At 54.1% G+C, this 25,480-nt stretch overlaps 1 protein-coding gene across 1 annotated transcript in view; it reads right to left on the reverse strand.

The window, feature by feature from the left end:
- Nucleotides 1-4,670: 4,670 nt before the first annotated feature.
- The window catches only part of cdh2 (cadherin 2, type 1, N-cadherin (neuronal)), a 29,691-nt gene continuing 8,881 nt past the window's right edge, over nt 4,671-25,480 (reverse strand). The window contains exons 3-15 of the mRNA XM_084693012.1: nt 16,175-16,407; nt 14,510-14,686; nt 13,730-13,885; nt 12,899-13,216; nt 12,553-12,690; nt 12,149-12,334; nt 11,724-11,977; nt 10,837-10,979; nt 9,843-10,076; nt 9,355-9,588; nt 8,870-9,009; nt 6,139-6,300; nt 4,671-4,877 (exon numbers count right to left, since the gene is read on the reverse strand). Of these exons, the coding sequence (XP_084549138.1) occupies nt 4,671-4,877; nt 6,139-6,300; nt 8,870-9,009; nt 9,355-9,588; nt 9,843-10,076; nt 10,837-10,979; nt 11,724-11,977; nt 12,149-12,334; nt 12,553-12,690; nt 12,899-13,216; nt 13,730-13,885; nt 14,510-14,686; nt 16,175-16,407 (2,582 nt within the window). The remainder of the gene's footprint in view (nt 4,878-6,138; nt 6,301-8,869; nt 9,010-9,354; nt 9,589-9,842; nt 10,077-10,836; nt 10,980-11,723; nt 11,978-12,148; nt 12,335-12,552; nt 12,691-12,898; nt 13,217-13,729; nt 13,886-14,509; nt 14,687-16,174; nt 16,408-25,480) is intronic.

The following is a 25,480-nucleotide window of genomic DNA, read 5'->3' on the forward strand; positions in this document are numbered from 1 at the left end:
TCACGCCAAACACCTATTTTTCCAGTTTTCTGTGCAAGCGTGTATGTGTGTTTCTTGGGCTTATCTCATACAACGTCTGTTTCAGTCAACACTTTATCCATAAATCTATCTGCTTTTGAAACACAGCCCTTTTCAAACCTTTCACAACACCAAGAACAATTCGGAATCATAGGAGGCATTTTCAAAAGATCCGGTAGTGTAACAGTGTGCGTGTGTGTGTGTGTCTGTGTGGGGGGGTGCATGCTTGTGTGAGTCAGGGGCTTGTATTGTGCGTGCGCCTCCCGGGTCTCCAGTATGAAGGCTTTATGTGTGTCAGCCTGTTATTGTGAGTGTGTGATTGTGTGATTGTGGGACGTTCTGCCTGGTTAGTTGTTTGTGTGCGTTGGCCGTGTCCAATCCAGTGACCTCACCGTGCTGGAATCTTGGGGGAGGGAGGGGCACCTCTTTCTTCCACTTCCACATGCTACAGTAGCCCCGCCCCCACCCTGACTCCCTGTCCCCCCCTGCTGCCCCCCTGTCCCCCCCCACTCCCCTCAGCCCACTGCCTGTGAATGGAACGATCATGTGAGGGCCCGTAAAGGGCCACAGAAGTGGACCAGGGCTTTGATAAGGACAGGAAGTAGGCTAAGATAAATGAGACGAGTCGAGATGATGTCATCATAGTGAGACCGTGCCGCGAGGAGCACGGTGGGCGCTGAGGGATGGGCTGCGGCGGCGCTAGCGAGGGAGAAAGGAAGAGGACCTGGGGACCGACCATCCGTGCACACACACACACACGCGCGCGCGGGGTCAACGTCACAGCCGGTCGTCAAAGTTTCTGGGAAGGCTAACTTTGAGAGTGGGAAGAAAAGCGAGGAAGTCTTGGCAACTCTTTAAATAGCGTCAATGCTATACCCCTTCATTAGCAGGCTAAGTCACAGGGAAACTCTTTTTTTCTTAATTAGCCACACAGATGGACTTGGTGTAATGCTAATGAGATGTTAAGCCCCACCGTTGCAAATTTCCTCACTAGTTGGCGCACGGCGGTGATTAGCAATGCTAGGAGCAGGTTCCGTGTTAGCGCCGGGCTTGGAGAAAGTCAAGCTCTCAGCACACATCTCTGAGGTCAGCAGATTTCACCGTTTGATCCTGTTTCCACGCAACTGGCTCAGGGAAGACAGTGGCTTTTTATCTCCTGACACACATGCAAACACACGTGCACATGGAACCGCAAAGACGGAAAGGGAAACGAGCACTTACACTCGCGTCACACACAAGAAAACACAACGAACAAGCATTTAAACACACAGCTCCGGAACGAATGGGATGGATGGGCATTTGGAGGCCATTTTGAATATAACTCTCCTTCAGAAACTCTTATGGCTTAAACAATTGGGGAGGGGCGGGGCACAGCAGTGCCCCGTCATGTGTCTCAATGTAAAAGCATGAGCCACAGCCAGCCACAGTTCCTATAGTGTATTCTACACAGATATCTCCCTTCCTCATATACATGTCTCTGTAGTGGCAAGTATCAGATCTACACGGGTGTTATTCCTCCTCCCAGGGTCCCTGTCTCCAGGCCGTCAACAGGCTCCGAGAGATTAGCATGCTAATTAGCCCCTCCCTAAGCACACACGGGGCTGTCATTTCCGAAACACCCCCCCCCCACCCCCCCATTGCCATTTGTGAGGCTTCGAGAGATTAGCATGCTAATTAGCCCCTCCCTAAGCACACACGGGGCTGTCATTTCCGAAACACCCCCCCCCCCCACCCCCCCCCCCCCCGCCGCCGCCCCCACCCAGTCCCGGTGAAGGAGGGCCCAAATAAACCAGCCGTCCCGTGTCCGTTTATCTATTTGCGGTGTTCAGACGCAGCTGAGGCACATCAAAGCCCTCTCCCTCTGCCTTTTCATCTGACACAGAAGAAGTGTGTCTCCCCCCCCCCCCCCCCCCCCCCCCCGAGTCTGAATAAAGCATGCAGCCGCTCTTCCGGGAACCAAACACACCATGGGAGCAGGGCAGCTCTGTGGCAAGGGGTCAAATAGTCATTTGGAGGTCGTGTGCACACGCACACATGCGCAGACACACACAGAGAAAAGGCATCAGGTGGCGGTTCTGAAGCAAGGCCAGATGGTCAGGTACATTGCTACTCTGCTGGGAAGAGGAGAAAGGCATGTTGGGTGACATGAGCTATAATCGCACGCCCACACGCCGCGTACACCTTTCCTTAACGCTCATCTCTCTCTCTCTCTCTCTCTCTCTCTCTCTCTCTCTCTCTCTCTCTCTCTCTCTCTGTTTGGATTCAATGAAAACCTCCTTTTTCTTTGCCTTCCATCCCCCCCCCCCTCCCTCCTCCCTCTCTCCTCCCCTCTTTTTTCCCAGGCTGGGGAGTAAAGATATAGCTGACATGCCCTTGGGTGTGCGAATGCTTGCCAGACTGCAGGGCGAGATGGGAGAGACTGTGTGCTTCATGAAGGATTTAAGATAAAGCAGGGGGAAAGAAAGAAGATTTAAACCTTCCACAGAGTGGAACAGCTCAACCCCCATCGAGGGAACCACAGGACAAACACCCTCGGAATAAGAAACGAGAGAGAGAGAGATGGAGAAAGAGTGTGGGGGGGCGGAGAGAGAAGAGAGAGCAATGAAAACGGGAGGGAGAGTGAGAGAGAGACGGAGAAAAACAGTAGACTGAGAGCAGTCTTGGCAGTCAAGATGCTGATTATTTTCCAGGATGGTAGCTCGCTACAGAAACACATTTATTTGCTCGCTCTGCAAAAAGCAAGGTTCTATTAATTAGATCTAGATCAATAACACGCATGAGTGAAAATATAAATGGAGCCAACCTCAATTCTCCCTGAACAATATCTTTTTTTAGTCCCATCAAGAACTTGGTTACTCTTTTTGATTGAATAGGGGCACGGGTGTATATTAAGTTCAGCCATTAGCAAAACATTCAGAGATGTGTGTTTGTGTGTGTGTGTCAGGGTGGGTCTGGTCATGTGAAATGAGAATGAAAAAGGGAGCAGGGAATAAGGTGCTGAGAGAGGAAAAGAGTGAGGAAAGAGTCTAAAAATAGGATTTGTGCATACCTAGCTCGAATATGACATTGATCAACGGATACTGGACTTGGAAAACTCTAGGTTTACGAATTCACGCACCCTTTCACACACTCTGTCTCCCCCCCACGTGCACTCACTGTTCACACACACAAGAGAATGGGATACAGGCCAGCACCACGACCAGTCAGTGGGCATTTTCCATGCCTAATAAACGCAAATTGAAAAGGCCATTCATACTTTACAGCACACGGGGTTCAATCCTTTTTAAACTCATCAAACATGGGCCAGTCCCATTGTTTAGGTGAGCTTAGGGATAGGGAGGGAGAGGGTTTTGAAGTGAATTTGTTTATACTCAGGGAGCGGACGCAATTGTTCTGCTTAGAGTTTGGAAAATACCTTTTTTGTTCATCATGAAATGATTGAGAAAACATGCAAAAAATGTTTAATCTGTAATCCAAATTATACATATACAAGGTCTGGATATTAGCATTTCTCAGAGACCACACCCAAAAGAACAACAACAGAAAAAAATACAATCTGTACAAATTGATGTTTACAGTGAGTAGCCAATCAGAGAGTACCAGAGGACACTAAGGCAGATACATGGACAGAATAAACCTTGTCTTGCTTGTATTATTTTGTTCTTTTTTCTTTTCTTTTCGCGTAATCCACTTTAGAGGAGTAACAAAACATATCTCTGCTACAAAATAAGAACTGATGACTCTCCCTTTATATGCAACCGGCTGCTGCATAAGTTGCAGTGCGAAAAAAAAAAGCGAGGACGAAAGAGATTGAGTTGTCGAGGAACTATCTAGAACATCTTCTGTACGTATCTGCTCTTGCTGGTCTGTGCCGGCGGAGGCTCCGCCCACTGTTTCTCCAAGGAAATGACATCACACTCCAGTGATGAGGTGGGAACCTGAACTCACACACGTGGCGAAGCAACTCGTCCGCTTTACAGTCCGAAACCACTGCAAAAGTCAGGAGTTTTAAAGCCGGGAACAGTAAAAACAAAAACAAAAAAAACAATGTACAAAAAGGCACATTTTACCCCAGTGCTTCTGTACTGTGAGATTCAAGTGTAAAAGAGCGTCTTTAGCATCGCTACTATCCGAGCTAGCGCTCGAGTTGTTATCGTCACCAACCGCTTTACCCCATGATGAAGCCATCACCTTCAAAGAGCCAAACCGGTTTAGGCTGTTGTCTTCACTTAGCATGCAGGCTAACGCTCTCTGCTAGAGGGCCCCTAGCCTTAGAATGATTGCTACTGGGCAGCTAGCCTCAGTCAGTAGGAATGCTAGAGGGCCCGCTAGGCCCAGTTAGCCTGTACGCTAGTGGGATGCTAGGCTCGGTTGGCCCGCAGCAGCAGCCCCAGCTAGCGGTCACCGCGCTCAGGCTCTCAACGTGCTCGTAGTCCCTCGGGTTCCAGTCCTCCAGAGTACGCCTCTTTGCAAGCTATCCCACGCTTTCGAAAAAAGTGCCACTCATTCCCTCTCGCGTCGCCTCCCGCGTCCCCCTGTACATCCCTGGCCGTCCCCCACCGCCCCTCGCCCTCCCCCCCCCCCCCTCGCCCCGTGCCGTCTGCGCTTGTGTGTGCGGAGGTGGGGAGGGGGGGTGGGGTAAGGGGGAGGGGCTAGTCTTCCCCTCCCCCGTAGAGGTCGGCCAGCTTGCGGAAGCGGGGGCCCCAGTCGCTGAGGTAGTCGTAATCTTGATCGCCCCCGCTGGAGGAGGAGTGCAGGGAGCTGAGGGAGCCGGCCGTGGAGCCGCTGCCCTCGTAGTCGAACACCAGCAGGGAGTCGTAGGGGGGCGCCGTTGGGTCGTTATCAGCCGCCTTCAGCCCCTGGGGGGAGGGAGGGAGGGTGGGGTGGGGTGGACAAGAGAGAGACCAAGTGAGCGAGGAGGATGAACGTTGTTCCGTATGTAGGTGGGGGCCAAGAGGAAGGGAGAGAGAGAAACGAGGGAAGGGAGGGAGCGAGGACGGGCGAGCGACATCGAGACATGAGGGTGGCGTGAGGGAGAGGGGAGAAAAGGAGAGGGATTAGAGCCGGGGAGGAGAGCTGAGGATTTAGGTCAGCCTGGACAGATGCTGGGTCTGTCTCTCTGAAGAGATTCAGCAGATTACCGAGCGGAGCCCAGATATTTATAACCAGCACACGCTCACACACAATCGCACGCCCCAAACACACATGCAAACGGCTGCACGCTGAACTCTTAACAGCTTTGGGAACAAGAACTTCCCTCCCAAAATGTCCTTATTGACTGACATATTGATTCAGTGCTCAAATGAATACTCAAAATCTGATAGGCTCTGGGAATGATTCGGTGGGGCGTGTCTGTCTCTTTAGACTCGAGACTGCCGAACGTCAACCTCCCCACTGTCTCAGTCACTTGATAGACTTAGGGAAGAGGCAGAGGCATCGGCTTGTCATGTCCGCTAGATTAAGCTGTCTCGATCGGCTCGCCGTGTCTGACAGCTCCCCCTCATTATTCAAGGCTCTGCTTGGCAGATATCTCCAGCCAGCCCGTCCCAGGCCCGCACAGGCACACCCACGTGCACAATCATACAAGCCAAAACACACAAACACATTCCAAAACGCTCCCCCACGCACACACACACACACATGCACTCTCCCACAAACAACACACACACAAACGACCCCTACCCCCCCCCCCCTCACACACACACACACGCCCACACAATAGACAACCACAAAAGAACAAAGCAAAGAAAGTACAACTCCCTCAAATAAATGACGCAAGGCCTCTCTAGAAATGTTCAAACCGGCACAAACCGCATACATATGTAACTGAACCAATACCCGCTGAGCCTCGAATGAGTCCAGATTCCAGCCGCCCCTTGTTGAGGCAGCCACTAGTCCTCAAAGCCAGTCTTTGGGATTAATAAAACTCAATGGATTTACCTCCAATTAGCTAGTCGGGCCTGCCCATGTCTGCACCAGACTAATCCTCCCTGTTAGCCAAGCTAATTAAGAATTACAGGGCTAGCCCTCTCCCTGTGTCTGTCTGTGTTTCTCTCTCACACACACACACACACACACACACACACACACACACACACACACACACACTGGGTGGCATACCTCGTGGATGAAGTCACCGATGTCTCCGGGGTGGGGTGCGGCGGAGCGGATGGGGTACTGGTGGTCGTGGTGCAGGGGTCTCTCATCCAGACGCCGGATGCCCACCTTCACACACTCGGGCTCCAGTGAGTCAGGCTGCTGGAGCTGACTCAGGTCGTAGTCCTGGACACACACACACACACACACACACACACACATGCAAAGAGGTTCAGTCACCATACATATACAATATGTAACCACTTGAAGCTTATGGTCTATCCAAACCAAAGAGGTTCAGTCGCCATACATATACAATATGTAACCACTTGAAGCTTATGGTCTATCCAAACCAAAGAGGTTCAGTCGCCAAGTGGTTACACAATGTGTAACCACTTGAAGCTTAACGTCGTGTTGTACACAACGTACACGTTTCTCCAAACCAAAGAGGCAGAGCGGAGCGCGGGCTCAGGTAGACACAAGGCTAACCTGGTGTTGCCTGTTGTTGCGAATCGTCACAAACGCAATTCATCGCAAAAGAAAAAAAAAGCCATCTCCATGGAGATGGACAAAAGCGGGGCCATTTTTCGCGGCGATACAGGCGAGGCGAGCCAGCGACCTTGGGCTTTTGTTCGGTGTAAAAGCTAACCAATGGAACACTTTCAGGGCAGCGTCACCAGAGCCACAATGACAGAGAGACAGAGAGACAGAGAGACAGAGAGACAGAGAGACAGAGAGACAGAGAGACAGAGGCAGAAGCAGGGAGACAAACAGACGAAGAGAGCAAAAGAGAAAGACGGGGAGAGAAAAGAAAGGAGAAGCGGGGGAGGATAAATAGAAGGGGGCTTTTGTCACTGGGGCATATTGTTAGTGAGAGACAGAAGCCAGTGGCATCTTTGCTGTGGCTGAGTCAAAGCTAAATAGGATCCTGCCATTGTCACGGAGAGAGAAGAATGGGCCTGTTCTTTGTCACCGACTCAGCCCTTGACATCATCGCGGATCATACACACACACACACACACACACAAAAAGCAAAGGAAAATTCCATTGTGTTCACTAAAAGCCTGCGTGTGTGTTTGGATAGAGAACCGGTGTGTGCATTTCCTGGAACCATGTCTGTTTTTTTTCTGTATCGGGGTGTGTGTACTTCAGTAGGGAGAGATGGAATGAGGTAAGGGCCACGATGGCACACAGACACACCAACCCTGATCCAATCAGGGCTTGTCTTGGGGCGCTAGCGCCGTTTAGCACAGCGACTGCCACCGTGGCTGCTTACTCGCTAGCTCTGACACCTGCCCTGCCCCCCCCCCCTCCCCTCCTCTCTTACCGTCGCCCAGGCCGGAAGCACCAGACAGCCAGACATCACTAATCTACCGTCGCTGCAGGGAGTCTCTTGGGGTGGTGGTGGTGGGGGGGGGTGATCGAGGGAGAACCTACTGTCACGAGCGACCATGTTTCCCGGCACTGCAATTCCCAGACGCCCCTGCCATTTCCAACAGCGGGGAGTAAGTGTGCGTGCGGGGGGGGGGGCTTCAAACATCATCCCCGCTACAGACCACCTCCTTCACCCTGAACCTCCCGTCCACGAGCCAATCGCGATGGCGATAAATGTTTTTTTTTTTTTATCACCTCATTTGGAGCCCACCCCCCCCCCCAGCCCATACAGTTGTCCTCACAGCTCTGCTGCTCCCTCGCCACAGTCAGCCACCTTAACCCCCCCCCCCCCCCCCGAGTCAGACTCACAACGAGCCACCTTGTAACCTCAACCTCCTGGGTCTTGACCACAGATCCCGCCTGTCTGTAGCTAGCGGCTAACATGCTCTCTTTAGCTCGGCATGTGTGAGTTCAGCCCCAGTGTGGGGTGGTGGGGGGCTAGGGTTAGCAGGGTCTTGCCTTTCCCTTCCTGCTTTGCTCCAAACAAATGAGTTTATTGCCATTGGCGAGGGAACGGCCGCTAAACATTGTTAACTCGGCAGATCCTGGGGGCCGTGCGTATTTATCTTCACTAAGGAAGCATTATTGCCCTGTCATGGTGCGTCTGCGCATTCGCGTGCCTGGGAGATTCATATCTGTGCGTACTTAAGAGTGTATTCTAAGTGTGCGTGTGTGGGGAGAAGGAGAGGGGGGCGGGAGGGATCTGCTGAGGGCGACCGAGGGAGGGGAGGCTGTGCATCTGCTCTGCCCTCAGAAGCTGAGCTCATCCTCTCTCCTCCATCATCCTCTGACCCCCAGCTGTCGCCACAAGACACACGCATGCACGCGCACACACGCACACACACGCACACACACACACACAACCTCAGTCCCATAAGTCAAGATCTGCAGGTGATCAATACATTTTACACACTACACGCACACACGCACGCACCTACACACACACACAGACATGCACGCACGTACACACCTGCACACACACAGACACACACACAGACACACACACAGACACACACAGGCTGTGTGGCCCAAGCTCCACAGGATGTGGTTGGATAGAAGGACACAGGAAATTGTTCTCCAAGATTTAACAGTGAGCAATTAATCCTGTTGGGGCTCAGTTTTTGTTTTGGTCTTAATCGTTGCTCGAGGACAAACGATTAACATCGCCAAGGAAGAGCGCGTGTGTGTTTTCAAGTGTGTTTGTTTGTACGAGTAAACGTGTGTGCTTGTTTGCTTGCATAGTGCGAGCGAGCACGAGGGCGTGTGCGTGTGTGTGTGTTAGTGTGTGTGCTGGTGTGTGTGTGTGCGTTGGTGTGTGTACCTGGTCCTCCTCTCCGCCTCCCTCCTCGTCGTATTTCAGGATGTTGTCTCGGACGTCGTCCTCAGGGTCGATCAGAAGCTGCTTGGCTTGCCTCTCCTTGTCCCGCCTCTTCATCCACATCACAAAGAACAGGACCATCACTGCACACACACACACACACGCACGCAGTGAGAGGGAGCGAGCAACATGGGGCTGGAATACCTAATATCTAAGCTCAGTAAACAAACGCAAAGCTCAACAACAAACCACACAAAGCTTCGCAAGTGCGGGTTTTTCCAACCCACTTAAGGGAGCGTTCAGAGTTGGAAAGCTCGAGGGGAATTTCAATATGTTCATCCCCGTAATGGGAGTGGGATTTCCGAAATGGGGTTGTGACTTGACTCAGGAGGAGGACTGAGAGTGTGCGAGAGGCTATGGAGTGGGCTGGATGCTTCTGGATAAGTCTGTGTGTGTGTGTGTGTGTGTGTGTGTGGAGCCAAGCCCACCGAGGAGGATGATGATGCAGAGGAGGATGGCGATGATGGCCCCGGTGCCGAGCCCGGCGGCGATGATGCGCTCCATGTCCACGCAGTCGCCGTGGTGATCGCACGGGCACACCTTGACCCTCAGATAGGAGGTGTTGGACATGGGCAGGTTGCCCGAGTCGGTGATGATGATGGGCACCTCGTAGATGCCGCTCTTCAGGAAGCCGATTCGCAGGCGCACCTGGGCGTACTCCCCTAATGCCCCGCCGGAGAGAAGGAACGACAGTTAGAGGGAGGGGAGACAGAGAGAGGGAGGGGAGAGAGAAAGAGAGAGACTGAGACAGAGAGAGAGATAGACAGAGAGAGACAGAAAAAGGGAGAGAGAGAGACAGAGAGAGACAAAAAGACAGAGAGACATAGAGAGGGAGAGAGAGAGAGAGAGACAGAGAGAGACAGAGAAACACAAAGAGACAGAGAGAGACAGAGAGACAGAGGAGGCGGAGGCTCACCGTTGATGCGCGTGAGGGTCCAGTTCTTGCGGATGTCCGGGGGCCGGCTGGCCAGCTCGAAGGCGAAGGGCCCGGCGTTGGGGGTCAGGTCCGGGTCGCTGGCCGTGATGTTGATGGCGTTGGGCTCGGGCTTCTCGCACATCTCCACCTCGGGGGGGAAGACTCGCGGGGCGTTGTCGTTGATGTCCAGCAGGTACATCTGCAGAGTCCCAGTGCCGCTGGCAGAGGGCAGGCCTGGACACACACACACACACGCCGTCCGTGACAGTCAGAGTCAACTCAATCCGACCCTGTACGCGCACACTGTTCGCTTGTTCACTGAATCCTTCAAGATCCACGTTTGACCTCCGAACACAAAATGTACCCTCTGAATAAGAGATCGACACGAGAAGAGGGAGTCATGGAGAGAGAGAAACAGAGATTAGTGTGTTAGGGAGGCTGTGTGAGTCCCACAGCTGATCTCTGTGTGTGTGTGTGTGTGTGTGTGTGTGTGTGTGCATGTTTGGCGGAAGCTGAGTGAATACTAAGAGCTCAGTCAGAACTGAATGAAGACACAGCAGGGTCTCTGTGTATGCGGAGGGGTGTGTGCGCTGTGTGTGTGTGTGTTTGTGTGTGTGGAGGAGGATAGCGGCGCTGCCACAGCCGTCTGCGATTCCCTGGAACATTTTTGTCGGATTTGGGGAACAAAAGGTCGTCTTTTTCGTGGCAATTCACTGCAATCCATACATCTTAATGAAATGTAATGGATCTTAATATGAGAGACCGGAGACAGCCTGTCTGTTCATGGGGAATCTTCCGGCCCGCCATCCACACACACACACACACTTCACACACAACACCCCCTGTGAGATGCATCTGTTCGGTCAGCAAGAACACAACCAATTACACACACACACACACACACACACACACACTAACAGATGGAACAGAAACACCCGAGAGTGTTTTCCGTCCTTCTGGAGAAGGTTCTAGAAAAGCCTGCTCTGGGAACTACCGTTGTCTGTAGCCATGAAGGTGACGTTGTAGAGATTGTGCTTCACGTACTGTGACTCTCTGTCCAGCACGGCGATGGTGGAGATGCGCCCGTTCACAGGATCGATTTCCAGCCAATTGGCAGGGTCGTGCAGCTTGGAGTACCTGCCCGTCGACCAATTGGGGAGGACATAGTGAGCTCGTGCAGTGCGAGGAAGTGTGATTAGTGGGTGATTTTCTCACACACAATGTCTGATATACGCACACAGTCTGGTGCGCACATACACTCCCTGTCAGGAAATACAAACGCACACAAATATAGTATCTGGTACACACACACACAGTGTTGTTGTACATCATTTTCTGGCTGGTACACACACACACACACACACACACACACAGTGATGTCATACATAATGTTCTGGCTGGTACACACACACACACACACACAGTGATGTCATACATCATGTTCTGGCTCCTACACACACACACACACACACACAGTGATGTCATACATCATGTTCTGGCTCCTACACACACACACACACACACACACACACACTGCTGTTATACATCATGTTCTGGCTGGTACACACACACACACACACACACACACACACACACACACACACTGCTGTTATACATCATGTTCTGTCTGGTACACACACACACACACACCCACACACACACACACACACACACACACACAGTACTGTTATACATCATGTTCTGGCTGATACACACACACACACACACACACACAGTACTGTCATACATCATGTTCTGGCTCCTACACACACACACACACACACACACACACACCCACACACACACACACAGTACTGTCATACATCATGTTCTGGCTGATACACACACACACACACACACACACCCACAGCGTCGTCTTACCGCACGTTCTGTCTCATGTAGCGGTCGGGGTCCTGGGCAGTAAAGGTGGAGAGCAGAGATCCGGAGGGTAGGCCCTCGTCCAGCTTGATGACCTTGGGGTTTGGGGAGAACTCCGGGGGCTCGTTGACGTCGACCACGCGCACCGACACGGTGGCGGTGGACTGGCGGGGCAGGTGGATGCCGCGCGCCAGGGGGATCTCGTTCTCCGCCATCACCGTCAACACGAAGGAGCGGGTCAGCTCGTAGTCTATGGGCTGGAAACACACACACGCACACACACTGACGTTTATATAATACTGAGTGATGGGTATCCATTTACGGAGCAGGCCAACGTCCAACAAGCTATAGCGTCTGTGTGTGTCTGTGTGTGTCTGTGTGTGTCTGTGTGCCTCTGTGTGTGTCTGTGTGTGTCTGTGTGTGTGTACCTTGACCACCGTGACCAGGCCCTCGTTGGTGGTGGGGTCGGTGGGGATGGAGAACCTTCCGCTGGGGTCTCCGGAGGTGATGCGGTACACCGTGTTCCAGGCTGCCGTGTGGGGCTGGTCCTTGTCGGTCACCGTCAGGTTGGTCACGATCACGTTCACGTGGTTCTCCTTGACGTCCCCGTAGAACTGGCACAGGAGGGGGGGGAAATGTAGTCGTAGAGGTGAGGACATGCATCACTGCCTCAACGTGCCTCGTCTCTGCGGACTTCTCCTGCGCGAGTCAGTGCGTGTGTGTGTGCGTTCAATGTCAGAGCGAGTCTCCGTAGGATACTCACGTGGGCTTGCGTGTGCATTTTGTTTGGTGTGGGTGTGTGTGTGTGTGTGTGAGTGAGAGTGAGGCTCACTGTGTCGGTGGTGAACTCTGCAGGGTTGTCGTTGACGTCCGTGATCCGGATGACAGCGGTGGCCGTGTTGGAGAGGCCGTAGGTGGGGTTGCCCTCCATGTCTGTGGCCTGGATGATCAGAGTGTACCGCGGAACTTTCTAGAAGGCAATGAAAAAGCGCGAGAGAGACAACCGGTCCATATTACACTGAAAATAACTCCCTCTCTGATACTGTATGCATGAGAAGCCTTCTGAAACCTTGTCAGAGTCACTTCTATCTACAGGGAGACATACACACACACACAAACACCTCTCTCTCTCTCTCTCTCTCTCTCTCTCTCTCTTTCTCTCACACACACACACACACCTCTCGGTCCAGGCCCGCGGCCACAGTGATGATGTCGCCGGTCTTGTTGTTGATGGTGAACATGTTGGAGGAGGGGCTCTCGGGATTCTGGGACAGAATCCTGTAGCGCAGCATCCCATTGGCCGTCTTGGGGTCGTCCTTGTCGACCGACGTCACGGTCATGACAAAGGAGCCGGGCTTGGAGCCCTCAGGCACCGAGCCGTTGTAGGTGGAGTGGGTGAACTCGGGCCGGTTGTCGTTCATGTCGATGACGTTGATGACGATGTCGATGGGGTTCTCCACCTGGTTACCGTTCAGGTCCACGGCGTGCGCTCGGAGCTGCGGGGGCAACACACACACACACACACACACACACACACACAGTCATATGGCTGTTTACACTATGTGTCAGAGGGCTATTGTCCTTTCAGAGGGCAGCTAAGGACACTTAGGTGTCCCCTCGGCCATCAAAGCAACAAGAACAACAATAACAAACGTGTCGCTCCATCCGTCGTGCCTCGACTCCGTGCTGCTGCCTCACAGTTAGCTACCTCTCTGTTAAGCTGTCTCCGACTGGCGGCCTAACCCTTCATGAATATACATCGACCAGCCGCGGAGAGGATGACAACTAAATCCGCCCGCGTAAATATTCAAAGCCTGGCCCCGCCCCCTCATGCAAATAACCCCCCCCCCCCCGCAGGCAGCCTCCCGAGGCTGAGGGAGCGTGTTTACCGGAGATCAAAGGCGCGGGCCGTACGCGTTCCGGTTTGGATGTCGCGCGGCGGTTCGCCGGTGTTTTGTGTGCGTGCGATGGGGTGGTGGTGGGGTGGGGGGGGGGGGTGGGCTCCTTACGTGGAAGTTGGAGATGTGCTCGCGGTCGAGCGGCTTGGTGACGGACAGCTGGCCGGAGATGGGGTTGATGATGAAGATGCCGGTGGGCGGCTGGTCGGCGCCGGGCCCAGTGACGCTGTACCGGAGCAGGCGCTCCTTGTCCCGGTCCGACCGGATCTGAACCCGGGAGGGGGGAGGAAGACGGGAAGGAAGGAGGTCAACGACGTGAAGGAGATAAGGAGAGGGAGCGAGAAAGAGACACGGAACGAGAGAGCGACGGACGGGGAAAGAGGACGACGAGAGAGAGAGCGGACGAAAGAGAGGGAGGGTGCGGGACAGAGAAGGGGAATGGCACGGACAAATCTTTCCAGTTTGAACACGGCTTACTGAACACTTCAGAGGGCTTTACAGTAGCTACGCTCAACACCGCGCCCACGGAAGCATAGCATCGGCGTAGCAGATGTATCAGTGACTGCGTAAAGCAGTAGTATAAATCACTGTAACCCTCTCATTAACCCCCTGCCTTTGCCGTATGCATTCAGATTAGTACATGCACCGACAGATGGTGCAGGGATAAAATATTAAATACTTCAATGCAATGCAAACACGCATACAAACTGTATACACACAGACACACACACACACACACAAGCAAGCAAGCACAGAGAGCCATTGTCCCGGTGCAGAAATACTGTGTCCTGTGTTAACCTACTGACCAAATACCATTAATGTGTTTGTCTTCCTGCTCTGGGTCTAGTCTGTGTGTGAGTGTGTGTGTGTGTGTGTGTGTGCGTGTCTCACCCTGACTAGCTCCTCAGGGAACTGTCCTCGAGAGTTTTCAGGGACGTTTATGGGAGGGATGACCCAGTCTCTCTTCATGCGCCTCAGAGATCCGTCGCCCCTGACGACCACACTGCGCCATGGAAACGCTATCTCCCGCACCTGCGAACTCGGTGCAGCTGCGACGCTGGAGTTCACCTGCGGTGTGACAAAAGCACAATCACGGGTTAGACGCACACACACACACACACACACACATACGTACCTGTGAAGGTTTATCCCAGACAGGGGTTCTAGAAACACAAGCTTAAGAGACTCGCATGCACTGCCAGAGCAAATGCCTACGCGTGCAGGTAATCACACACGCTCTCCCTCTCTCTTCCAAACACACACACACACACACACACACCCACACACAGACAGGCCTAGAGGTCTGAGGTTTATTTCCCAGAAGTCTCGAGAGGAGTATCTATGGTGACTCAGCATATTTACGACCCCGTTCCAACAGCAGGATTAATGCTCTCATTACAGCAGTCCTGATGAAGGGCCCAGACTGTGTGTGTGTGTATGTGTGTAAGAGAGAGAGAGATATACTGTATACATATATTTATATATATATACCACTTTTATATTTATATACAATACATATATATTTATATATATATATATTGTGTATCTCTTGTCCTTTCAAATTGAAACGATTTCTACCTAATCTTCTTTGTTCACCTCCATCTATTTCTTTCAATCCCTCCTCAACTCCCTCTTTACTATGCGCATCTGTCCTATCTCTGTTTGTCGGTAAATCATCTCCCTTTATGACAGATATGTACCAGTCACCAGGATTTCATTATTTCCCAGCTTCATCTCCCCCTCCCTCCCGTTTTGAAAGCGACTGAGCGCTCTGTGTGGAGAAAATCCTGATAGCTGGCTCACACATGCACCGCAAACCCGCCTGGCTTCTGTTTGCAGCTCTCTCTGTTCACGAGGGGTTTTCAACAGTTTTTCTGTACACGCACACACACACACCTCCCTCCCCGCATTCACACAACTGGCCCAGACTTGCCGGTTTTCCGATCCCGGTTTTCCGATCCCGGTAGTGGGGGAAGGGAAGGGGTGTCGGACCTGTCTCTGTTCCGTCTAGGACTCTACGTTGGGGGCTGGGGGCTGGGGGCTGGGGGCTGGGAGGGGTTGGGGGTGTGGGCGCTGGGCGCTGGGGGGGCGTCTGCTAAACGCTCTGAGACCCAGATGCTGCCGCCTCCCCGGCTGGGCGGCGGGGCGTGACCGACCGGCTGCTCTGCCGGCTGTGGTTCCCCGTCAGCCCCCACTGAGGGTCGTTTCCAGAGCTGTCGGTCTTCAAAGATATCCTTCTAAAATGTCTTATCCATTTCATACCAAGCCAATGGGAATTTCCAAACACATATGATATATAGTGTTTGGAAATACTATATAGTGTTTGTATATACTTGAAATACATTCACATTTAGTCATTTAGCAGACGCTCTTATCCAGAGCGACTTACACTAAGTACAGGGACATTTCCCCCGAGGCAAGTAGGGTGATCTGGCATGGACGGGAATCGATCCGGCAACCTTCCGTTTACTAGCCCGATTCCCTAACCGCTCAGCCACCTGACTCCCTACAAAGTACACAGGAGGTGTACATATGTTTGTGTGTGAAGCGCTGTACCTGTGTGTGTTCCGTCCCGCCACCACCTGGCCGGAGGAGGAAGTGGACGCGCATCCTCCACTCCTTTTTGGCCTGGCGGTCGCGAGCGTAGACCAGGAGGTGGGCCCTCTTCCTGTCTGCCAGCCGGAGGGGACGACGCGTGTACACCACGCCATCGGCGCCCACCCTGAAGTCTGCTGCGTCGCCCACCTCGAACAGCACCTGGCCGCCGCGGCCACAGTCCACAAAACTCACTGCGGGGGGAGAGAGAGAGCGGGAGGGAGAGAGAGGGAGGGAGAGAGGGGGAGGGAGAGAGGGGGAGGGAGGGAGAGAGAGAGAGGGGGAGGGAGGGAGAGGGGAGGGAGAGAGAGGGAGGGAGAGAGGGGGAGGGAGGGACAGAGAGGGGGAGGGAGAGAGAGGGGAGGGAGAGAGAGGGAGGGAGAGAGGGGGAGGGAGAGAGAGAGAGGGAGGGAGAGAGAGGGGAGGGAGAGAGAGGGAGGGAGAGAGGGGGAGGGAGGGACAGAGAGGGGGAGGGAGAGAGAGGGGAGGGAGAGAGAGGGAGGGAGAGAGGGGGAGGGAGAGAGGGGGAGGGAGGGAGAGAGAGAGGGGGAGGGAGAGAGGGGGAGGGAGAGAGAGGGGGAGGGAGAGAGAGGGGGAGGGAGAGAGAGGGAGGGAGAGGGGGAGGGAGAGAAGGGGAGGGAGAGAGAGGGGGAGGGAGAGAGAGGGGGAGGGAGAGAGAGGGAGGGAGAGGGGGAGGGAGAGAAGGGGAGGGAGAGAGGGGGAGGGAGAGAGGGGGAGGGAGAGAGGGGGAGGGAGGGACAGAGAGGGGGAGGGAGAGAGGGGGAGGGAGGGACAGAGAGGGGGAGGGAGAGAGGGGGAGGGAGAGAGAGGGGGAGGGAGAGAGAGGGGGAGGGAGAGAGAGGGAGGGAGAGAGAGGCGAGGGAGAGAGGGGGAGGGAGAGAGGGGGAGGGAGGGACAGAGAGGGGGAGGGAGAGAGGGGGAGGGAGAGAGAGGGGGAGGGAGAGAGAGGGGGAGGGAGAGAGAGGGAGGGAGAGGGGGAGGGAGAGAAGGGGAGGGAGAGAGAGGGGGAGGGAGAGAGAGGGGGAGGGAGAGAGAGGGAGGGAGAGGGGGAGGGAGAGAAGGGGAGGGAGAGAGGGGGAGGGAGAGAGGGGGAGGGAGAGAGAGGGGGAGGGAGAGAGAGGGAGGGAGAGGGGGGAGGGAGAGAAGGGGAGGGAGAGAGGGGGAGGGAGAGAGGGGGAGGGAGAGAGGGGGAGGGAGAGAGAGGGAGAGAGAGGGGAGGGAGAGAGGGGGAGGAAGAGAGAGAGGGAGAGAGAGGGGGAGGGAGAGAGGGGGAGGGAGAGAAGGGGAGGGAGAGAGGGGGAGGGAGAGAGAGGGGGAGGGAGAGAGAGGGGAGGGAGAGAGAGGGGAGGGAGAGAGAGGGGGAGGGAGAGAGAGGGGAGGGAGAGAGAGGGAGGGAGAGAGGGGGAGGGAGGGACAGAGAGGGGGAGGGAGAGAGAGGGGAGGGAGAGAGAGGGAGGGAGAGAGGGGGAGGGAGAGAGGGGGAGGGAGGGAGAGAGAGAGAGGGGGAGGGAGAGAGGGGGAGGGAGAGAGAGGGGGAGGGAGAGAGGGGGAGGGAGAGAGAGGGAGGGAGAGGGGGAGGGAGAGAAGGGGAGGGAGAGAGAGGGGGAGGGAGAGAGAGGGGGAGGGAGAGAGAGGGAGGGAGAGGGGGAGGGAGAGAAGGGGAGGGAGAGAGGGGGAGGGAGAGAGGGGGAGGGAGAGAGGGGGAGGGAGGGACAGAGAGGGGGAGGGAGAGAGGGGGAGGGAGGGACAGAGAGGGGGAGGGAGAGAGGGGGAGGGAGAGAGGGGGAGGGAGAGAGAGGGGGAGGGAGAGAGAGGGAGGGAGAGAGAGGCGAGGGAGAGAGGGGGAGGGAGAGAGGGGGAGGGAGGGACAGAGAGGGGGAGGGAGAGAGGGGGAGGGAGAGAGAGGGGGAGGGAGAGAGAGGGGGAGGGAGAGAGAGGGAGGGAGAGGGGGAGGGAGAGAAGGGGAGGGAGAGAGAGGGGGAGGGAGAGAGAGGGGGAGGGAGAGAGAGGGAGGGAGAGGGGGAGGGAGAGAAGGGGAGGGAGAGAGGGGGAGGGAGAGAGGGGGAGGGAGAGAGAGGGGGAGGGAGAGAGAGGGAGGGAGAGGGGGAGGGAGGAGAAGGGGAGGGAGAGAGGGGGAGGGAGAGAGGGGGAGGGAGAGAGGGGGAGGGAGAGAGAGGGAGAGAGAGGGGAGGGAGAGAGGGGGAGGAAGAGAGAGGGAGAGAGAGGGGGAGGGAGAGAGGGGGAGGGAGAGAAGGGGAGGGAGAGAGGGGGAGGGAGAGAGAGGGGGAGGGAGAGAGAGGGGAGGGAGAGAGAGGGGAGGGAGAGAGAGGGGGAGGGAGAGAGAGAGATAGGGTAGGGGAGAGAGAGGGAAAGATAGAAACAGAAGGAGGGAGAGATGGGAGAAAGAGGGAGCGAGAGCGAGAGAGGGAGCGAGAGAGATGGGAGAAGGAGGTCAACAAGAGTGTCAGACTGGAAAGGGAAACGGCAAAATCGGTTTCTCCACAGACCATTTCCCAAAAAGAGAATTTGCACAATAGCGATTTGCTTTCTGAAATGAGACTGAGCTAGATTCCTGTGTGTGTGTGTGCTTTTGACGCATGCATCTGTCCATGTGTGTCTGTGTGTGTGTGTATGTGTTTCTTTGAGTGCTCGTTGGAGTGTGTATTTGCGAATCAAAGTGTCCGAATGCTCGTTGAAGCTGAACTGCCAACAGACCTTTAAAAGAATCCCATAGTGACCCCACAGCCAATTAAAGCATCTTTCCCATTAGAAGACCATTAGAAGTGAGATCAATGCCTCTCCATCTCTCGCCAGGGGAGAGAGTGTGCCTCTGTAGGGGTGTGGGTGGTTCCATTGTAGCTTCGCCCCCCCACACCCCCACCCATCGCTTAACTGGTGACTGGGCGCCCTAATCATCGGTTAACAACATCCAATTAAACGCTGCACTCAGAGCACTGCATTTCCCACCATGCATCTCTCTGGCGTTGGCCCGAACCGGAGATCAGACACAGCAACTCCACTGCTTTTCAGGTCGGGTTTCCAAAAAGCGGGGTTTTGTCAATCCAACGAGGTGGATGTCTGCTCTCGTAGACGGCGGTGCCTGAGCTTGATCCTGGGTTAGACACGGCGGTGCTGTCTTCTTTAAAGACACCCACCGCCCGGGCACAAACAGGCTGTTTGGCGGGAGAGCGTCAGCGCAAACAGCCAAACATTACGACATCACTCCCAACTCGGTGAACACACCATGTTCATTCAACTCGAGCTGGGGGGCACGAGAGCGAGAGAGGGAGGGAGAGAGACAGCGAGAGAGCGAGAGAGGGAGGGAGAGAGACAGCGAGAGAGAGAGCGAGAGAGGGAGGGAGAGAGAGAGAGAGAGAGGGAGAGAGACAGCGAGAGAGAGAGCGAGAGAGGGAGGGAGAGAGGGAGGGAGAGAGACAGCGAGAGAGAGAGCGAGAGAGAGGGAGGGAGAGAGACAGCGAGAGAGAGAGCGAGAGAGGGAGGGAGAGAGAGAGAGAGAGAGGGAGAGAGACAGCGAGAGAGAGAGCGAGAGAGGGAGGGAGAGAGACAGCGAGAGAGAGAGCGAGACAGTGAGGGAGAGAGGGAGGGAGAGAGGGAGAGAGACAGCGAGAGAGAGCGAGAGAGAGGGGGACAAGGAAGAGAGAGAGAGAGAGAGAGAGAGAGAGAGAGAGAGAGAGAGAGCAAGAGCGAGACGGGGAACAGGGATGCGTTGGTGAAGTCTTTGGGAAGAATGGCCCTGATTCATCGGCCGTGTTGCGGTAGAACGTGTTGGGGTAGATCGCGTGTCCCTCAAAATGTATTTCCACTGCGCGTCTAGGCTCAGTCACGTGGGTGTCGCCTTTTGCCCACACAAAGGAGTGCGAGGAACTTAACGAAAAAAACGTATTTTCTCTTTCAAACCCTCGCCCGGGCATTAGCGTGACCTAAAAATGACACATCGCATATCAGAGCTGTCCCTCTACACGTAGACATGGCTATGGCCACGGGAATGGTGCACAAACACACACACACACACACACACACACACAAGCGCACGTGCCCACACACATATACACATCGAAACACACACCTACACGCACGCACACCCAAGCTCTCTCACACACACACACATCCAAGCACACACAAGCCCCGACACACACACACACACACACACACGCTCTCTGTGTGTCTCTCAGCCGGCCTCTGTCTCTTAGTGCCGTGTAAATGCTCATCAAACATACATGCGGATGCGCTGAGAGGTACATGGCTCTGGAGCAAAGCGCTGCCATCTTACCCTCGCTTCTCCTCCAATATTCATCCGGCCCGTGGAGGGGAACTGGGGCAGAACTGCGCAGGGAGGACATGGCGACAGGAGCCATAAACAACAGCCCCATACCCAAGTCGATACCCCCATGCCGTCGAGGGCGAAAAAAAAGTCAATGTTCCACAATGATACAATCGATACGACACCTCAGAGTCTGGAACTAATAGCCAACATTACCCCAGAACACCAACCCCAAACTCTCCTGAAATGTACACTCGGGGGGGTTTATGACACGCGGAAGGGTTGAGTGTCTGGTAAATACGTCACGGGGGAAAGACGTAGCGTGGAGTGAGTGAAGGGTATATTAGAGCGTGCGCATGGGTGATGCGTGCGCGTGCGGGGGTCGATAACACACACACACATCTTTATTTTTACCCCACCTTTGGTCTGTGCCGGTGTTCTCGAGTCTCTGTGTTTGTGGCGGGCTCTCGTCTCCCCCCCTCCCTCCCCACTCCCTCCCTCCTCCACCAGGCTGAGATCAGTGGGTGTCTGGCTCAGTTATCCCTGCTGGCGTTGGCGCCGTTTCTCCTTCATTTGCTGCCTTTCTGCCTGTGAGTGATATCCCTTCATCTCAATCCACCCATCTCCCCGTCTCCACCCCCCCACCCCCCTCCTTACACGAAACACACAGACAGAGAGAGAGGGAGAGAGAGAGAGTCAGTTCTCCAGTTTGCTGGATTACATTATCATTGGATCAGGAGCAAGGGGCCCTGCCGCAGAGATAGCCGGGAAAAGCGAAGAGCTTAGCCACAGAAACAGCAGAGCGCTAAGCACTTTCGCGCAGGAAAAAGTGGTTCGCTAAGCAGCTACACGAGCTCATGTCGATCCATGAATATATATACGGTAGCTTGTAGGGTTAGGGTAAAAAAAACACACCAAAAAAACACGGTTTACACACAGATAAGAGATACGTCGTGGACCACCGGTCTGTTTTTCTAGAGGTGGGTCAGGAGGCTTGTGTGACAAATACAGCGCGCTTGAACATAGACCGACAGTCGGCGTGAGTGGCCACAGCGAGGATGTAGCTACCAGACCGTGCTTTTAGCATGTCTGTGTTCAACAGCCCTGAGCTTTCATGTGGCACAGCGAAGCAGATCTGTCACCTCAACGAACACAGACGCAGACACTGCACTTATGTGCGCTTTTTAATTTTTTTCTTCTTCTTCTTTTCACCAGCGAACATTTTAGCGCCGCTGCTCAGTCGCATCCATTAAAGCGAGTAGTGCCGCTCCAGTTTGCACGACGGTTTTGGATTTAACGTAGGCTATACGCATCCAGGGAGATGTTTCACGTGTCATGGATTGAATGCACTGTGGTGCACCTGGCGGTGTGGGGGGGGGGGGGCGGGGGGGCGGATGAGCATGGTGTGTGTGTGTGGGGGGGGGGGGGGTGGATAAGCATGGTGCGTGACAATACACTTAAATTAAGTTCAAATGATGACCTCACTGATGTGTTGGGAGAGGAAGAACAGACACTCATGCAGACAGAAGCAGTAAGTGAGAGAGAAAGAGAGAAAGACAGAGATAGATCGAGAGAGAGAGAGAGAGAATGTCAGAGATAGAATGAGAGAGAGAGACTGAGAGAGAAAGACAGACATAAAATGAGAGAGAGAGAGAATGACAGAGATAGAATGAGAGAGAGAGAGAGAGAGAGAGAGAGAGAGAGAGAGAGAGAGAGAGAGAGAGAGAGAGAGAGAGAGAGAGAGAGAGAGAGAGAGAGAGAGAGAGAGAGAATAAACTCGTGAATCTAGTGGGTGGAGGGTGCAAAAATAGTACAAGTACACAAATACACACACACACAAATTTATTGCAATTTGAACAGCAGGTGAAATCTTAGTGAAGATTAGACTGGGGCTTACAGTCATTGTTCCTCTTGGCTTGATCTACTAGAGAGACAAAAAGAGAGACCGAAAAACACAGAGACAGATGGAGAGAGACAGAAAGAAAGAGAGAGAGATCCGGTCCACTTTCCCCAATGTGTGTTGCGTGTAATCCTGTGCATGTTTGTATAAAGGTTAATGTTATGCTAATTGTTGTTGCTAACAAAGTTTACAGGCGGGCTGTAATAGGCATTGCACAGCAACAGATTCCCACTGTGACTTTGGGCAGCGCAGCAGAATAATCCCTCTATTAGGATACGAAACAGCACAAACCTTTCACGCACACACACACACACGCATTTCATCAAGATCCAAAACCTCTTCAACCGACAACATCGCATACATAAGGAGCCAAACCGCATTCAGCGCTCGCTCGACGCCGAGAACGAACCCCCCGTGTCCTTCTGCGCAACTTGCGGATTGAGGAGAGGACCTCCGAGTCCTGCAGACGGCTTCCGGATCCCAAGGGTGTCCACACACACACACCACTAACCATGTCCTCTCAACTTCTCCCCCGCTCACACACACACCACGTGTTAGCCTCACTTGCTCCCAGGGCTGGCTTAGTCTCCTCCTCCCCCCACTTCGCCCGTGCGATGACTCGGTGTTTGTGTGAGCACTCCTTCCTGCTCTCGTTAAAACAATTACACCCGGCCGGAGAAAGGAAGAAAAAAACCACTCAACCACTCAAGCCGTAGCGAGCTGGTTGCTTAGCACTGCTTTGGTCACCATTGACAACTCCTTTCCCCCTCCCCCCCCATTCCAAGCACCTACGAACGCAACGCCTTCTGCTGGCTCCAGGAGTGGGGTTTTTTCGTCAGAGGTGAGGGGCGGCGGGGGGGGGGGGGAGGTCAGCCTTTCAGGAGGAGGATTATTAACTCCATCAATCACCACCCGCTCCCCCGGACACTGAATAACCATGGGACCATGGTGGAATCAATCGGCCACGCCCTGCAAAGCCAATATGGTGCCGATAAAGCACACCCCCCCCTCCCCCGGGGACATTCCCCAACCTTGCGCGTGCACACACACACCCCCGCGCACACACACACACACAAGGGCTGCTGCACTGTCGTGGCTGGCCTGGACAGATGGGTCAGCTGCTGGGACAGGGGAGAGTCTTGTCAGCCACAGTACACCTGAATGGCAGCGCCCGAGAGCCATTAGCACGTGAAGAGACTGCCTCGCCGACACACGAATGCCGCCTCATACTTGAACGGGGAAATAAATCACCGCCAATGAGGACCTGCACCAACCCTGTCAGGCCCATTAGCACTGCCTGCCATATCCACACTCATCCTCGAACACACACACACACACACACACACACACACACTCGGCCTCGGAGTGTCTAAACGGACAACACACACGTTGTGGATTATGTCGGGGTTTCGAGAGATGCACACTGCACAGCTCGATCAGCCACGTTTGGACTCATCCAGTAATATATTCAGAGATAATGGTTGTTTTCGGGAACGCAGATAAGATGGCGTGCTTTGGCGACCAGCCGTCGTCCCTGGCCGAGGTAGAGGAGGGCATTAGAACGCAGAGGGGAGAAAATGGGCCGCTCCCAAAGGCCATTTTCCCTCCATTTTGTCCGCGCACAAAGCAAATCATCATTTGTGCAAACATATACAATCTCGATGGGCTTCTGTCGAAGAGATATCGAATCCTGTCGTCGTGCAGCGTCCTATCCGGCGCTTTCCCCAGCCTGTTGGAAAGCCCTCGGGGGCTGTCAGGTTGAGAGCTGGAGCAGACTCGGTCTGGACATGCACCCCTGACTCACACAAACACATTAGGGAAATCTTTGACTGGGCCTCGAGGAAAAAGGAAAAGGATGCGCTCAGCTCTGAAGATGTACCAGTCAGTGAAGGCACTGAACCTGTGACCGCTGCCAATTATCACCTCCATCTTTTCCATCCCTCGTGCTTCACACACACACGCGCGCGCACACACACACACGCGCGCAGCACGCGCAGCACAAGCAGAAACGGTTTGTTCCCTTTCTGGGCTGCCTCTTGGGGGCTTCCCGCGGACCGGACTGCTGTGGTGCTAATGAACTCATTCTTCCCGTGTTAATGAAGCCATTCACAGGTCCTCTCTTCCTGATCACAACTGCTGTTCCATCCCATTAGCGAGCCCGGGCAGCGCACAGCTATTCGCCATTGACCTGAGCCCACCCCCTCACCGAGTAGACTTACAGTCCTCCATCACAACCGATACCCCCTCATCTGACTTCGGACGAAAAACAAAAACCAGTAAGAGGACAATCCTCGACTCGTCAACCGTGCAGAAAAATACTGAGGAACGGAGCGATGATGGGGGTTTTTCAAATGAAAGCTCAACAAGACCATTTCATTCGCCATCTCGTCTTCTAGCCTCAACCAATAGGAGGATGGCGTTTCATGTGCAGTGTGGGTGGTACTAATGAGAAGTTTGAGCCAGATTCCATACAGCTATCAAAACGTCTCTGACAAAGATCCAGTGGCTTCCTGTGGCTGAAGATAACACTGACCGAGATGGAAGACCCGGCGACGCGGCTGTTAAGCCAACCGATGGCGTAAAGAAACCATCCTAACGAACGAGCCCGTGTGATTTACGGTGGTGTTTTCACAAGCCAGGCTTTAAGGTTGATGTTATGGAGGTTCCGATCTTGTTTTATGGCAACGCGAGGGTTGTTTTATGGGTTACAGTTAGACCCATGTCGTAGTTGTATTTTTGACTGCATTACGAGGAGGGGTTAGGCTACTGTAGGGTATGTGATGCTGCGTGGATGGGGGGGTGGCACAGGGGGTGGCACAGGGGGGTCACAGACCAAACACACGCACAGACAGACGTCCCACCCGTCATCCTAATCCTCAAAGGACAGCTGACACAACACGCCGGCGCGATCCTGACACAGTCTAAGGCACACGCACACATAGAAATACATACAGAACACACACACACACACTTAACACACCCCACACACAGGCCTGCCTCCGTCATGTAGCCAGATGGTTAGCGGGACGTACGACATCCACGCACACAAGGGAAGAGGCTGTTC

The sequence above is a fragment of the Hypomesus nipponensis genome, chromosome 26, assembly GCF_054491055.1.
Source record: "Hypomesus nipponensis isolate SF chromosome 26, ASM5449105v1, whole genome shotgun sequence".
Classification (NCBI taxonomy): domain Eukaryota; kingdom Metazoa; phylum Chordata; class Actinopteri; order Osmeriformes; family Osmeridae; genus Hypomesus; species Hypomesus nipponensis.